At 45.9% G+C, this 15,283-nt stretch overlaps 1 protein-coding gene and 1 long non-coding RNA gene across 7 annotated transcripts in view; one reads left to right on the top strand and one right to left on the bottom strand.

Moving 5' to 3' along the window:
• The window catches only part of ADAMTS9 (ADAM metallopeptidase with thrombospondin type 1 motif 9), a 166,856-nt gene extending 153,994 nt beyond the window's left edge, over nt 1-12,862 (bottom strand). For all 6 annotated transcript variants that reach the window (XM_017527342.2, XM_017527344.2, XM_037738025.1 and 3 more), the window contains exons 1-3: nt 12,402-12,862; nt 11,416-11,816; nt 6,212-6,374 (exon numbers count right to left, since the gene is read on the bottom strand). In XM_017527342.2, coding sequence (XP_017382831.1) covers nt 6,212-6,374; nt 11,416-11,816; nt 12,402-12,516 — 679 coding nt within the window. In that variant the 5' untranslated portion in view covers nt 12,517-12,862. The remainder of the gene's footprint in view (nt 1-6,211; nt 6,375-11,415; nt 11,817-12,401) is intronic.
• Nucleotides 9,755-15,283, top strand: part of LOC108303508 — a 17,580-nt gene continuing 12,051 nt past the window's right edge. The window contains exon 1 of the long non-coding RNA XR_001824873.2: nt 9,755-10,190. This is a non-coding gene — a long non-coding RNA (uncharacterized LOC108303508). The remainder of the gene's footprint in view (nt 10,191-15,283) is intronic.

Below are 15,283 nucleotides of genomic sequence, written 5' to 3'. Positions count from 1 at the left end.
TTCATGTAAAGTGTCTGGAACAGAGCCTACCACATGATACATGCTCAGCAAATGTCAATTCTTAATAGTATCATCTAGGGATTGGAAATTAGATGATAGTCAAAGAAGATGCTCTGAAAACTAAAGTTAAAAAGGGGTTTCTAGGACAGGCATGATGGCTCAGGTCTGTAATCCCAAGGAGATCCTGTCTCTACAATTTTTGTTTAATTAGCCGTGCGCGGTGGCATATGTCTCTAGTTCTAGCTACTTGGGAGGCTGATGCGTAAGGATCACTTGAGCCTCGGAAGTGAAGGCTGTAGTAAGCTATGATCATGCCACTACACTCCAGCCTGGGCAACAGAGTGAGACTGTCTCTAAAAACCAAGCAAACCAAAAAAGGGGTTTTTACATGGCAGTTTCCATTTGTGTTTTCAATGCAATTTGTCCCACAGTATAGCACACTAGAATCAGATCAGCCCCTCTTCCTCCTGGCTGTGTGACTTTTTGGATAAGTTTCTCAACCTCTCTGAGCTAATTTTCTCAACTGCAAAGTAGGGGTAATAATACCTACTCGACAGTATTGATGAATGTATTACATATGATAATGTGTATAAAGCGCGTAGCATACTGATGCCATATGCACATAAGATCCTAACAGATGATGACTTTAATTATCATCTTATGTTTTCCAGCCTTTCTAAGTGCAGCCTTGAAATCCCAGTTAGAAAGTGATAGTACCTTCTAATGGGAGTGATAAACAGAGTCCCTAGTGCCTAATGTAGATTAAATCTTAACAATACCAAGGTCAGTACAACACACACAAGGCAATTTAGCTGCGTTGAATGGGAGATTCAACTTTAACCAGCCACAGATGTCCCAAAGAAATGGACACAAGGCAGGATTTCTATCTGTCTGGTTATTGAGACTGCCTCATTCCAAAAAAAAAAAAAAAAAAAAAAGGCCTGTTAATCTCCAGTTCTAAGGTCCTAGATCCTAAGAGACCAAAATTTGGCTTGGCTGTTGGTCTCCAGTGACAAGTTAAATGGGTCTAGCAAAATAAATCCATGCCACTATCCGCATTTCATTTTTTCTTTATTTTCTGATTATGAAACTGTTATAGAAACATGGCAAAGGAGTCACACAATATAAGGATACAAAATTTCAAAAGTAAAGATTGCCTATGTTCCCAGTAACCATAAATAATCACTGTTAATATTTCCATGTCTTTACGTCAGATTTTCTGTTTACACACGTGTCCCAAACACAGTTTATCATTAAAAAAAAATGAGATCCTACCAAACATACTAGTTTATCACTTAATACATATTTCTATGTTGGTAACATAAATCTGGGCCATCATTTTTAATGGCTGCATAGGAATCCATTATATGCCTGCCCCATAATGTATTGATCTATCTCCCTCCTGAAGAGCGCTTAGGTTGTTTCCAGTCTTTTGCTATAACAGCACTTTCAGTTTCCTTATCTGCACAGAATTAGTGTGTTGGCCTAGACAAGACTGCTGCTGGATCACGTTCATAAACACCTTTACAAAAGTGTCCAACTATTGTTTTTAGGCATAGCATTGATGGGTCACAGAGTATAATACAGTTCTTAAATGCCTTAAGAAACAAAAATCACCTGTCCTTGCTGAGACAGGAAGGTGAGGGAGAAGTTTTAGTTAGAGAAAAACACTAGTCTTTCAGGCCCAGGCAAACAAAACAGCCTTCTTCCCTGCCTTTTTCTTACCCACCTACCAGGAAGCACTGATAAGAACAACTAAATCCTGTTGTGCAAAATTCAGGGTCAAATAGAGAATGTCTGTGAAACAGAACTTGGGATGTTATCCAGAAACAAGCAATGGGAAGGATACACAGGAAGTGGCTTATAAAAGCAACCTACTCTCCGAAGGGCTCCCATAAGCCTTTCACTTGACCCCCTGGTGTGTGGGGCTGGCAGGCAGCGAGCACAGTGAATTTTACTGAGGATCCGGTGTGTAAAAGACACTGCAGTCACAAGGGCATGCCATAGGGAGAAGAGACACCCCGCTTTCCATCCTGAACACTAAGGAACTCACAAATAGAATGAAAAGACAAAGAAATGCAGAGACAGTCAAATCCCCCAAATGTATACACATAGACATAACCAGGGATGACAAAACAGAGACCACTGGGAAGGGCAGCCACTGGGCCAAGAGAACCTTACAAGAAAGAAAATGTTTAAATGCTGCATTGGGTACAGAGGAATCAAGGGGACAGGAAGCACCCTCAGCCTTGCTACTAGCTGGCAGGGTGACCTTGGGCAAATCCCCTAAACCTTTCTTGATTACCCAGAAGTGCTAGGCCATTAGCTCTGAATTTTAGTATTTTGTTCTTTTCCTCATGGTGGTGTTTTGTTTTCTAATTTCACAAACGCTTAAAAAAAATCTATCATTCTATGATTGTCTACCACCTGCTAAACACTGTCCTGGGAGTTTTCATTATTTCAGTCTCATTTAGCCCTAACTACAGCCTTGGAACGTATGTGTTATTCTTACTTCTTCTTCTTCTTCTTCTTCTTTTTTTTTTTTAATGTGATGGAGTCTCACACTGTTGCCCAGGCTGAGTTCCCCAGGCTGGAGGTGCAATCTCGGCTCACTGCAACCTCCACCTCCAGGTTCAAGCAATTCTCTTGCCTCAGCCTCCCAAGTAGCTGGAATTACAGGTGCCCACCACCACAACCAGCTAATTTCTTGTATTTTTAGTAGAGACAAGGTTTCACTATGTTGGCCAGGCTGGTCTCGAATGCCTGACCTCATGATCCACCTGCCTTGGGCTCCCAAAGAGCTGGGATTACAGGCATGAGCCACCGTGCCTGGCCTTTTACTTATACTCTAAAGTGTGCTTGAAGTCATACAACTCACCAGGAATATGGACAGTTCCTGGTTTTCTCCTCATGGCACAGAGGAGTTGCTCACTAAAGACTTGATGGCTAACTGAATAAATGCACACATGAATGAATAAACAGAGTTGTAGACTCCTTTCTAAACTCACAGAGTTTTCATTGCAGTAGATTCCTTCTACACTTGCCTTTTTAACATAAGTAATCTCAGAATCCTTTTTTGAAAGTTAGGCATACCTCAAGAGTCAGAAACGACCAAGACATATTCCATCTGCACACGGAAGTGTCACAGCCATTGTGTCCTGCCCTGCTCTGACTCCCATGATCAGCAACTAAAGGTTTACCGCTAGCTCAGCAAGAGGTCTCTCTCCCAAGGCTGGGGAAAGTTCGGTTGAGCTGGTGTTGAATACATAGGGTATCACTCCTGGGAGGAAGTATCTTAACATCCTGTAACTTCAGTTTCTTTATCTGCACAGAATTAGAGCATTGGACTAGACTGGGCTGCTAAGGACTCCTCCAGCTCAAATATTCTATCATCCTATGAGAAGAGGAGACATGGAAAGCACTGATATGGAAAGTCAAGTTCACAGCAATGCCAACAGCAAGTGACAGATAATGACTACTGCCTTAAACCCAACTTTAGCAGGGACTCTCAAATTTAGCTAAACATCTGAATCACTTGGAGCACTATTAAAAACACTGATTTTTGCTTCATCACTTTTGCCTGGGAGAGGGGTTTGTTTGTTTGTTTGTTTGTTTGTTTAAGAATCTGCATTTGTATGAGGCTTCCAGGGTACTTCTAAGGTCACTCTTGGTTACCAACCTCTGCTCTAGAGTGGGAATTGGGAGGGAAGGTGAATCACTGAATCTGAATGAATTGCTATGGCTAGGCAACCCATTTTCTCTCTGGGAAAAGGAACTACACTCACCCCAACCTACTTTCACTCCCTGTGCAAAGGCTTCAGAGGTTTCCTTGACCTGTTGGTGCATTCCTCTGATACCTGCTGGTGAATCCTGCCATATTCCAAACTGTTCTGAGCCTCCTACATCTAAATTAAAAGAAGGGGTGCAGAAGTAGCTGGAAGAGAGTGGCACAGCCCACCAGCAACTTTTGGAAGAGCTGATCAAAAACTGCTTGGCTCCTGGTTGATCACAGAGGATGAAGGAACAGCACACCGTATTGGTCAGCAGCAAGCAAACGCTAGGAGAAAAACTAAAAATACTGGCACTGGTTATTTGGAAGGTGGTGCTTAAAGGCCCCAATCTTAATAATGACTGGAATCCAAACAGGCTTTAAGGCATCTGCCATCATCCTTGAGCTTGACACTTTTAAGATTCACTCTGCTTTGTGTTTTTAACAGAATTTCACAATGACATTTCCTCCAGCCCAGGAAATCAAATGTCCATTGACTTGGACAATTAATATTTTAAACAAACCTTGAAGATTTCTTAAATGACAGTACTCATTAAGACTTTCTCTTTCTGCCGCCACTCTCTTTTCCACACAGACTCCCGCACAGAGAAAATGGCCATGGAATAAAACAGACAAGCATGGGTCATCACTGTGGACTAGCTGTGAGATCTTGGGCAAACTACTTCATCTCTGTAAATCTCAGCTCCTTTTCTGGGTATTATACAATGGAGTTAGGAATGGTACCTGCCTCATAGGTTTGTGATAAGGACTAAGAAAGGTAGTGCAGGTAAAGTGCTTTGCATAATGCATATGCAGAATAAAACCATAATAAATAGTCATTTTTAAAAAATGTTGACCTGTAGCCACTTTAGGGGAGAAGAAGATCATGAAGTATCATTGGTCAATGAATTTATCAGTGAAAAAAATATTCCAAATGTGTCTTCTGAACATATAAGATGGAAGGAGGGAGTCACAAATTTCATTTCTATTTCATGTTATGTATACATTTATACACACATCTAAAATGTATGCTTGCTAATAAAGATTTAGGAAGCCAACAAGTTTAGGCCAATGGTTTTACTAGCACAGTCAAAAATGTGAATGTCCTATCCATTAAACTGGCTGGTGGCTGGAAGTCTTGACTCCATACCTGCTGCTTAAACTATTGTTTTTGATGTATCTGAGCACACTTGCCCCTCTGCTCCTAATATATCTTTGGTCTTTATAGTCTAATTGACAGAATGGTTCAGTTAAATTCCATCTTGTTCTGGTGGTAAAACACAGAACTGGATGGAATAAAGCCAAAAGACCTACAATACTACACCCTTAAATTTGACTACTTCCAGATTTTAAATGGTCAATATTATCTTTTATTAAAGGATTCACTTTAGAAATAATAATTCCAAGAGAGAATAGGACACTGCATACTGTTCCACTGGAACAACCTGGTACAGGTACAAGGTGACGTAAGTGATGCTCTGGGGAGCATCTGAGGAAATCCCCTGTTGGTCTTGAATTTTGGCCTTGTTTGGAGATACCAGAAAGACCTGAGATGCTATTTAATTTGGAGAAGCAATTTTAAAAATAAAGAATAGAAAGAAGGATAAAGTTTTAGAGACAGGAAATCCAAGAATTTTTTTTTAAGTATTTTGTCAGGTATCCTAAGATGCGGGACCAAATTGAGGAATTATTTCATAGGATAACCTATCATCTGGCGCAAAGTAACCAGGTGTCTGAGACAGTGAAATGTTGCCACAAGACTGCAGATGAAGAAACACAGACCAGGGTGCCCAGAATGACATATCCCTGACAATGGCCAAAGATGTCAGCATATAACCTCCAAGAATCTGGCTGGGATGGAAGGAGACTAGCAGAGGGCACATAGAATTTGACTGGTTGATTGGTACTTCACAGTATAACCCACAGGTACCTTCCTACAGTTCCTGAAGTCACAGAACATGAGCAGACCTGAAGTTTATAGGAAACATTAAATGAACACATATACATTCTCGTGAGTTTCCTTTATAAGACATTTCTGTGAAACAAGAAAAATACCCAAATGAACAGAAGACGCCAAGAAAATACAAGCATTTGGTGACTGAGGGTACTGCTATCATGACCTCAATATTACTCAAGCTTAATACTAAAAATCAGCAATTTCAACAGAAGAGGCAGCTCTGCCCATAGAGGGCATGGAGTCACTGCTTTGAGTTCAAATCCTGATTTTGTAACTTCTTAGCTGTGCGCCTTGGACAAGGTACTAAACCTCTCTTTAGTCTCCACATCTCTACAGTGGGGTATGTATCCCTACCTCATTTGAGGACCAAATAAAGAACAATGCATAACATAGCACTTTGTAGACTGAAAGAGCTACATCTTCATAGTATAGCAATTTAGCCATCTCCAAGAGCTGGGCTCTCTGCTTAAGCAAGAAGCAAATACCTGAGGTGTCACATGCATGTCTTCCTGTTGAGGGTTCTCTCTGAGGGGTGCTGCGCCTATAAATGATGTGAGGTTTGTTTTGTCCCTCTTCATCTTCTTGTTCATCCATGGACTGTAGTGGTTCAATAAAATAATCCCCATCATGGGACCGGAATGTGCCCAGCTGCAAATAAAGAGAGATGAGAGGTTGATTTAACATAACTCAGCCCTTGGGAGGAAAAAAACAAAAGAACGTTTCCAAAAGAACAGCTAGAGTAAAGATGGTGTCATTTTACCCAATCTCTTTTTCAGGAGGGTTGTTTAGACTAAAAATGCTGCAACATATGCAGAGAGGTGGTTTATTTTCACTGGTCATATCAGAACATTTTCTAAAAATTATTTATTATTTACTATCCTTATTATTTTAGAAATAGGGTCTTGCTCTCTCACCCAGCCTTGAACTCCTGGGCTCAAGCAATCCCCCACCTCAGCCTCCCGAGTAGCTGGGATTATAGGTGCATGTGATGATGTCCAGCTAAATATTTTACTTTTTGTAGAGATGGGGTCTCAATATGTTATTCAGGCTGGTCTTCAACTCCTGGCTCAGCATCCCAAAGTGTCATATCAGTACCTTATTCTTGATGTGACTCCAGTTGATTGCACCTGCTATCCAAATCTGTCTCTAAGAAATAATTCTTTAGGGCTCAAGTTCCAATCATTCCTACAGGCTGTTAAAAGAGACTTGGAAACTTAGAGAGCCTGGAAACTTAGGGACAAATATGCACTCCAGCTGGAAAAGCTGGCCTACTGAAGTCTTCCCATTGATTCAAACTCAGGAAGCAAATGTTGGTCACAATGCATTCAAGGTGGTACCACCTGTAACACTGGCACATGGTCCTCTCACCAATCCTTTCCTTTGCAAAATAGGGAGTGATGTCCTGCAAAGGTTTGAAGCCAGACTGCCCTAGGTTCCAGTTTCAGCACCACAACCTACATATCCACGTTGGGCAAGTTTCTTACCACTCTGAGCTTAAGCTGCCTTGTTTGTCAGTTGGGGATAAAGATACTTAATGTAAAGAGTTACTGTGCAGAGTAAATGAGACCATGATAATTCAGTGCTACACTTTGCAAAGGGTTAGAACTCACGAACGGTTTTTGTGTTGGTGTTGCCAGTGTTAGCCTCTATCCATTAGGATAAAAGTTGTTCTTACTAATCATTCTAAGCATCTTGCAAGTCACTTTTTCTTCTTTACCCTACACACCCAAGTTTTTGCAAATGATAAACGGTACCTCAAGATTGAACCACTCAAACCAATAATTACAAGAACACTGAAATATTCCCCATGCCATGCTGGTGAGTGGTGTTTATGAGGCAAAATCAAGTTCCTCTCTTCTCTTCCACTTTCCCATTTCCCATGCTGGAAACAAAATACAATGCCTTCCATCCTTCTATTGACAGGAGTAATGAATCCCTGAACATCAGTAGCTGCATCCGCATCAGCATCATCCAGGAGCTTATTAGAAATTCAAATAATTGTGCTCCACTCCAAATCTGATCTAGCGAATCAAAATCTCTAGGGATAGGGCCCAATAATTGAAATGTTAATGAGCTCCCAGGATATTCTTACGCATGATAAAGTATGAGTAGCACTAGGCTACGACATTGGTTCCCCAAAACAGCTAGATTCAAAGTTGCCTGGGAAGCTTTTATTTGTTGCTGTTTTTAAATTAGATTTGGGGCATTACCCCCAATCACAGATTCAGAATTTCTAGGGATGGATCTCGAACATTTATGTTTTAAAAGCTCTCCACGTGATTTCTGAGCCCCTGGTTTAAGATGAGGGCAGCCCAGGTGTGGTCAGACTAAGAGGCAGAGTAGCTGGTTGCCAGAAAAGAAGTGGTTTAATAAATTTATTCTCTGCCTGTTTTCAATACACAAGTTGGGTGGTCTCTGAGCACAAATCAGAGAGCATATCACAACATGTGAAGCCTACCAGAGACACAAATCCTGGGAAAGAGCCAGGGAGCTCAGCTCGTGAAGATTTGCCACCTTTGATTGGTAAATGGGGAAACCAAGACACAGAGGGAGGAAGTCTAACCTGACTTTACTCCTGTGCCTTTTAGAAAAGAACCCTGAAGTTCTCTTCAGGAGCACAGGATCTGTCTTAGGTCTATGGTTAAGTGCACAGATCAGAGAGACTGGGCTGAAATCCCAACCCTGCCACTTACTAGCTGTGAGACTTTGGGCAAGTATCCAGCTCAGCTCTCAAAGCCTCAGATTTTTTGTCAGTAAAATTCATTGTTTTGAGGATTGGGTTCTTGGTGGATTTGGATGCAATAATACATATGTAAAGTACTTATGATAGTGCCAGGCACATATTAAGAGCTCACTAAATCATATCAATATGATGTCAAAATTAATTGTGCTGTTGATTCACAAAGGTGGGCCTAAGAGTTATCTTTTCTTGGTTAAGGTGACTATTTATTCAAACATATTTACTAAGTTTATACAACAAAAAAAGCTCCAATATGGGGGAAAAATGAGTTGATGCTGACCCTGGTGCCAAGGAGAAAGGGAGAAGGCACGTATGCCAAGAACATTGATGCAATGTAGAACATACTAAGCATCATAAGACAGACTCTCAGAAGTGTCTATGAAGGTGGAGGGGAAGAGATGACTTCAGCCTTGGGGACTATGAAAAGGTCTTCTGGGGAAGAAGAGATGTAAATTACACCTGCAAAGAAAGGGTAGGATTTGAGCATGTGAAGCTGAGTGAGAAGACCAAGTAAATTCAAAGGCACAAAGGCAACAAAGACTAGGATTGGGGGTGGGATACAGAGAAAGCAGTGTAAGATCCATGACCTGAAGCTGAGACTGGACATGTGGATGTGAATGAGTACGCTGTAAATAGTCTTAAATGCCAAATGGAGTTAGCAGTCTGTGGCAAGGATAGAGGGGAAAGACTGGAGAAGTAGCCCCGTGTAATATGTCTTAGACATCAGTCCTAAGGAGAGAGGCGGAGAGAAGTGAAGAGGGTTAGAATTAGGGTAGAGATGTTAAGAGGTGAGCGACACATCTCAGATGAAATTCAGAAAAATTGACAACTGACTAGGGGTGGAAGGATGGCACAGCCCACTCCACAGAGTGAGAAATTTCCTGAAAGACTCCTAAGCGAAGGACTAGCGACAAGGCTAGGCGAAGGAAGACAAAGGGGCAAGGGTTTTGGAGCTAGATTAATGGCTGAAGATACAAAGAGCCAGAGCCCGTATCTTTAAGACGTAGGAGGGCCCTTTTCCCCCAAAGAGGCAGACTGCAAATTAAATGCAATATAAACGAAGGGATCACAGTCCAGGTCGTTGTTCCTGAAACCCCAGTCCTCAGTTCCCAAAGAACCCACGTGCACGTTACCACCTAAAACTGCCAATGAAAATGAAGGTCCTGCGCAGTAAAATATTTATACAACTGCTGGGGCCACTCGGCTTCAGTTGGTGTGGAGGCGGGGAGAGAGGAGGAGTAAAGACTGTTTACAAACTTGACGTACACACGCAACCCTATCCCTACGGTCCTAGAACTGGGGGTTACTATCTTGGAATCTGGGGGCACTCCAGACTATGGGCTCAGACTGCAGACTTCTGCCTACTCCGGCCTTAGCCTTTCAAAGACCCGAAGGATTCCTGAGCTTTTTGCCCTAGGTGCTGGGGCAGCGATGACTCACCGCAGCACCCCCTCCCACTTCGCCAAGCTGCCGTCTCCGCCCACCCCCAAACAATCCCGACATCGCACTTCGGGCGCCAGGGCTCCGGGCGCTTTGCTGGGGGCTAAAGGAATTTATCCCTTTCCTAGAATCCCAGCAGGAATTCCTAGAACTACCCCCTCCCAGGCTTCAAGCTTGCCACCCTCCCCACCGGATCCTTCCATTGCGAGGCAGAGAAGGATGCGCTTGGGAACTTGAAGACCCACGAACGACAGCGCACAGAGGGAGCAGCCCAGTGTCCGGGGGTGAGTATCCAAAGCCGCACTTAGAAAAAGGGAGGGAGGGACTGTGGGGGCTCCGGGAAGAGTAAAGGCATCGCCGGGAACAGTGCCTAAGACCCCATTGCGCTTAGGGCGCCAGGCGCCGGGAGAGACTGACCCGGGAAAGTTTCTGCGTCACACGCGCGTAGCAGAAACGCATGCCTTTTGGGAAAGTCAAGGACTACCCTTGCTCGGGCCAGAACGGTACAGGAGCGAGTCCTCAAATGTTGTGGAGAAGTGTGGGAGAGATGCCTTGTAAGACCCACTGGAGGGCACACGCGGGGGTCGGCAGGGAGTCGGGGGAACCAACGATTCCTTGCTAAATGCGTATTTGGCAGCGCAAGAAGGTGGCCTCCCCGCCCTGCCTTGGTCCCTAGGGAAACCTGAGCCGCAGGCTCCCTCTCTCTACTCCCTGGAACCCATGAGTGTTAGAAACCCCAGAGGAATCGAAATCACGTCCGGACAGCCTCTCCAGGCGGTCTCCCACTATTCCGCTTTTCCTGGCCACCCCGCCAGTAGGGTGCAGAGTCGGACTGTGCTGCACCCCCACTCTCAGTTCCACCCCAATTCAAAGCGTCCGGAGTAGGCTCCGCCTTCTCCCCCCGCCCCCAGAGCCCTCGGCCCACCCTTCCGTTCCTGGGACAGGACCTGCTCTCTGTCAATCCAGTTCAGCCTCAGGGTTCTTGGCGCGTGAATAAAGGCCCTTAGAGAAAGCGGGGACTCTAGATTACGCACCGCCTTCCACAACACACACAGAAGGAATTCCCTGTGTCTTGGGCTGGGGGTCCTCAGCCCCACATTCCGGATGCAAGGCACACCAATAAAGAGTCTGGTCCGCCCTGATCTCAGCTGCTTCGCTCCGGGGTGGCCAAGTTTGCTGCAAGGAACCTCGACTCCAGAAACTTTCTCCGAGTTTGGAAACTGACTTCCAGGCCGCCTCGCAGCGTTGGGCAATGCGCCGCTGAATCGAGTCCAAACTCCAGAAAGCTCTGAAACATCCAGAAGCCCCTGGGGGCGGGTGTGTGCTCTCCGTGCCAGTGTACGCGCACGCACAGAGCTAGATAACCAAACCATACGAGTTTTCTAACTGATACATACGCAGGAGCCTCGTCTCGCCACAGTGAGGGTCTCTAGGCTTAGAGGGCAATTAAGTCTTCCAGAAGCGGGCGAGGAGGCGGAAGGGGAGAGGAGGTGGCGCGCGCCCACTTACCATTCCTGAGCAGAGGCTGATGACGGCCGTGTGCTCTGACTTGGTATTGACATAGCCTTTGTAGAAACAGTGCTTGAGTTCCATTTCCTCTTCGGAATAAAACTTGGTCTGGTTCACCCCGGGCGTCCCGAGGAGGGTGACAGTGAACAGTGGAGCGATAAATCCGGCATTTGCGGTGAGATTAAATAGAAACTGCTGGCCAAAGGCGGAGAGGCGGTAATGCGCATGGGAGGAGGTAGAGGAGGAAGAGGAGGAGGCGAAGGCAGGCCAGGGGTCAGTGGCAGAGTTAATGCTCCGTCGCCTTCTTTTGAAGTGCACGTTCGTGGGAAAGGGTTCTCCGAGAGCGTTCACTCGGATGGGAGACACGATTTCGTATTCGCTCAGGGTCTCTAATAATTTCACTGCGGAGAGAAGCAGAGGTATATGAACCAATAACTCATTTTTCCCCAAGCTTTAATTTCAAATGAAGGCGGGGACTTTGTCCTGACCTTATTTTCCAGCCCATTCGAGTCAATCCCTTCACCCTTAATCAGTGGACAAATATTTGCTAAGCACCTACTGTGTGCCAGTAACAGGACCTGTGCCAGGTGCTGAGGATACACTATTCCCAGCCAGACAATGAACAAGTCAAAATATATGTGATTTCAGATATTGATAAATAACCTGAATAAAATAAAACATGATGCTCTCTGGTGCCCCCAATTACTAAGTTACTTTAGTTTGCGGCATGGGAGTGGGGACCGGGAAATATCCGGCTAACAGCAAGATGGGGGGGTTGCCTAAATTCTTTTCCATAGTGTCCCTCCCTAGCAATTGGTTGGGGATGACCCAAAGAAGGGAGAGGCTGCAAAGCTGGAGATGATTCTTTCTAGGAAAAGGAGAGAGGCCTTAGCTGCGCTGTGCCTCTTCCGGGGAGCTAGGATCGGGAGGCAGCGACAGGGGCGGCAGGGTCCCGGGGGCCGAAGCCAGGGCCGGAGCCTCGTTACCTTGCCTTGGGTGCAGCCTGTCCTTGCGCACGGCCGCCGCGGCGTCTGGGCTCCCCATCTCGGCCAGGTCCCGCACCAGGAGCGTTAGCAGTGTGGCCCAAGATACAAACTGCATGGTGCTCTACACCCCTCCCCCCGCTGCTCCCACCCCCTCCCTCCTGCCCTCCTTGGCTGCAGCAGCGACGCGAGGCAGCGGCCGTGGAGAGCGCGCGGAGCCCGGCGCCCGCCGCCAACTTTTGACTTTAGGAGTCGCTGAGGTCTCGCTGCGAGGGTCCCGTCTGCGCTCGGCTGAGCAACGCCGCCGCCTGCCGAGAGCTGAGCTGCTCGGGCCGCAGGAGGAGCCGGAGAAGCAGGAGGAGGAGGAGGACTGGGGCTCGGCTGCTTGGCCGCATAATGTCCAGCGAGCGGGCAGGAGAAGGCGAGGAACGTGCGCTCCGAGGCGCGCCGGGCGCCCTGTGCTGGCCGGGATAGCGGGGCTGCTTCTTGAATGGGGGGCTGGGGGGGCGGAGGCGGGGGGGCCGCGGGTCCACAGCCTCTCAAATGCCCCCGGTGCACGCCTCTAAGAGGAGGAGAGGGGAGGAGAAAGAGAGGCGAACGGGGACCGCCTCCTTCCAGACCAAGTCCCCTCCTCGGCCGGCCCGTGAGGGACTCGCAGCCGGAGGCCCTGCGGGTTGCAAGAGGCGGAGGCCAGAGGCTTGGCCAGCGCCGGGCAGCTGGTCGTGGTCCCCGCCACCTCGCCGAAGTGGGGTTTTCTGAGACTCCCTGCCCCGGGGAGGGAAAGCGCGGAAAGTTTTCTCCCTTTCCTGGCGCGCGTGCAGCCACTTCCCCTCTCGTCTAGTTCCTCTCCTCTCCTCTCTCTTCCCTTCCGAGTCTCTTTCTTCTTCTCCCCCTGGTCTCTCTGCTGCTGTGCCTCTCGGACTCTGTCCCCTCTCCCCTTTTTCCCGGTGAGGTCTGTCTTCTCCCATCCCACCAGGTCCCTCTCTGTTTCTCCCATTTCTCCTTTTCCTTTCCTTTCTCTTCTGTCCCCATCTCTTGCCACCAGTCCCCTTCTGGTTTCTTACAAGTGAAAGTGTCCCAGCGCAGGAGCGCCTTCCCTTCTACACTTTTTCACTCGGAAGAAGATTTGGCACCTGAGCTCCACTCTCGATTTAATCGCCCCAAGTCAAAAGTTTAAGAAATGGGGTTCTTAATCCTGCAGGTCAGAATGTGTTTCGAATACGTGGTGTCTTGAAAATTTCGCAAAATGTTTAAGCTGTGCTTTCCACCAATTTCTGTCACCATTCACAGTGGGGTCCATAGCATTCTCTGGGTGCCTGCCCCCCAAAAAAGGTTTAGAATGAGCTTTGGCAGTGAGAAGGGGCGGGGACTCCGGCTCCCCAGACTACCCGGGGATTTAGAGATGGGAGGGAAAGGGGGAATGGAGTGCAAAGTTGTAGATCCCTGGGGGAAGCACCAGTCCCTGGAGGGATTTCTCAATCACTTCCGCTTGCTTTCAGCCTGAGATGCTTGGAAAGACTGGACAGGCTGATAGCAGACGCTTCAAGCTACACCTTCGCGCGCGCGCACGTGTGTGTGTGTGTGTGTGTGTGTGTGTGTGTGACAATTGTTCCATCCTGGGTGGTTCAGTAGCACTTTTTCTTTAGCCCTCAGGAAGGTAGAATGTGTTAATTTCAAGAGAAAGGACATGACAATATCGGTAAAAAATATATGACAAATTAATATATATTTGCCCAAGTATCCTAGAACCGGGGTTGCAGTTCTGTTGCGTGGTAGGCTAGCACTCAGGACTAGAAATACCAAATCTCGCCAAACCAGGAACCAAATCGCAATATGCTAGCAATGTCAACTATTCTTGAAATATTAATTCATATATTTCTTCTGATGAAGGGTAAAAATGACTTGGCAAGATGAATTTGCCAAATAATTGTTAACCCGAATTGATAATAGTCTAATTGTATTACCTGTACTGGAATTTCATAATGGGTATGTAACATGTAACGATGGTAAAATAACACCTGTACTATGCACAATTCGAGATTTTTAGAGAATGGCATTTAAACCTTGAACTCCAAAATAATTCACTAAAATGCACTTCTTCTAATACACAATCTTTCTTTTCATTATATAACAAAACTCCCTACAATCACAGTGTCTGGGAGTTGCTCAGAATTTAGGAAGGAACAGAAAAATATCAAGAAATCCATCTATTGGCTGATCCCTATGGAAAATATTCGAGTACTTCCATTGTAAAATTACTAAAAAATATAGAACTTTTAAATATTTTTTTTCTCTTTCAGTTCATATCCCTCCTGATAAAGAGGAGTTAACTAACAGTATAGAAATTATGATACGTAGGGACAGAAACCTCCTTTGTGTACTCTCTCTCCTTTGCTCTCTTTCTAGGATTTGGCTTGAAGAATTAACTTTGTCTACAGTTTTAAAACATTGATCCACAAGAGCTGATAGGGCAGGAAGATACAAAATATCTCTTGGTGACCTCCTGAGGTGACCAAGAGCCTAAGTTTCTGAATTTCTCATCCTTAGCGAGTCTGCTCATCCTTTCTTCAATGTATTAGCTGGCTTCTGAATTTACATCTGTAAAAAAAGTCTTAAAGAATCTTAGGAAGGCCAGTGCAGTGGCTCACACCTGTAATCCTAGCACTTTCGGAGGCCGAGGCAGTTAGATCCTGAGATGGGGAGTTCGACACCAGCCTGACCAATGTATCTACTAAAAATACAAAATTAGGCAGGTGTGGTGGCACATGCCTGTAATCCCAGCTGCTCCGGAGGCTGAGGCAGGAGAATTACCTGAACCCAGGAGGTGGAGGTTGTAGTAAGCCAAGATTGTGCCATTGCACTCCAGCCTAGGCAACAAGAGAGAA

This window comes from Cebus imitator, unplaced genomic scaffold (assembly GCF_001604975.1).
Source record: "Cebus imitator isolate Cc_AM_T3 unplaced genomic scaffold, Cebus_imitator-1.0 Scaffold48, whole genome shotgun sequence".
NCBI classification, from domain to species: Eukaryota; Metazoa; Chordata; class Mammalia; order Primates; family Cebidae; genus Cebus; species Cebus imitator.
This window is presented reverse-complemented; position numbering and strand designations above follow the sequence as displayed.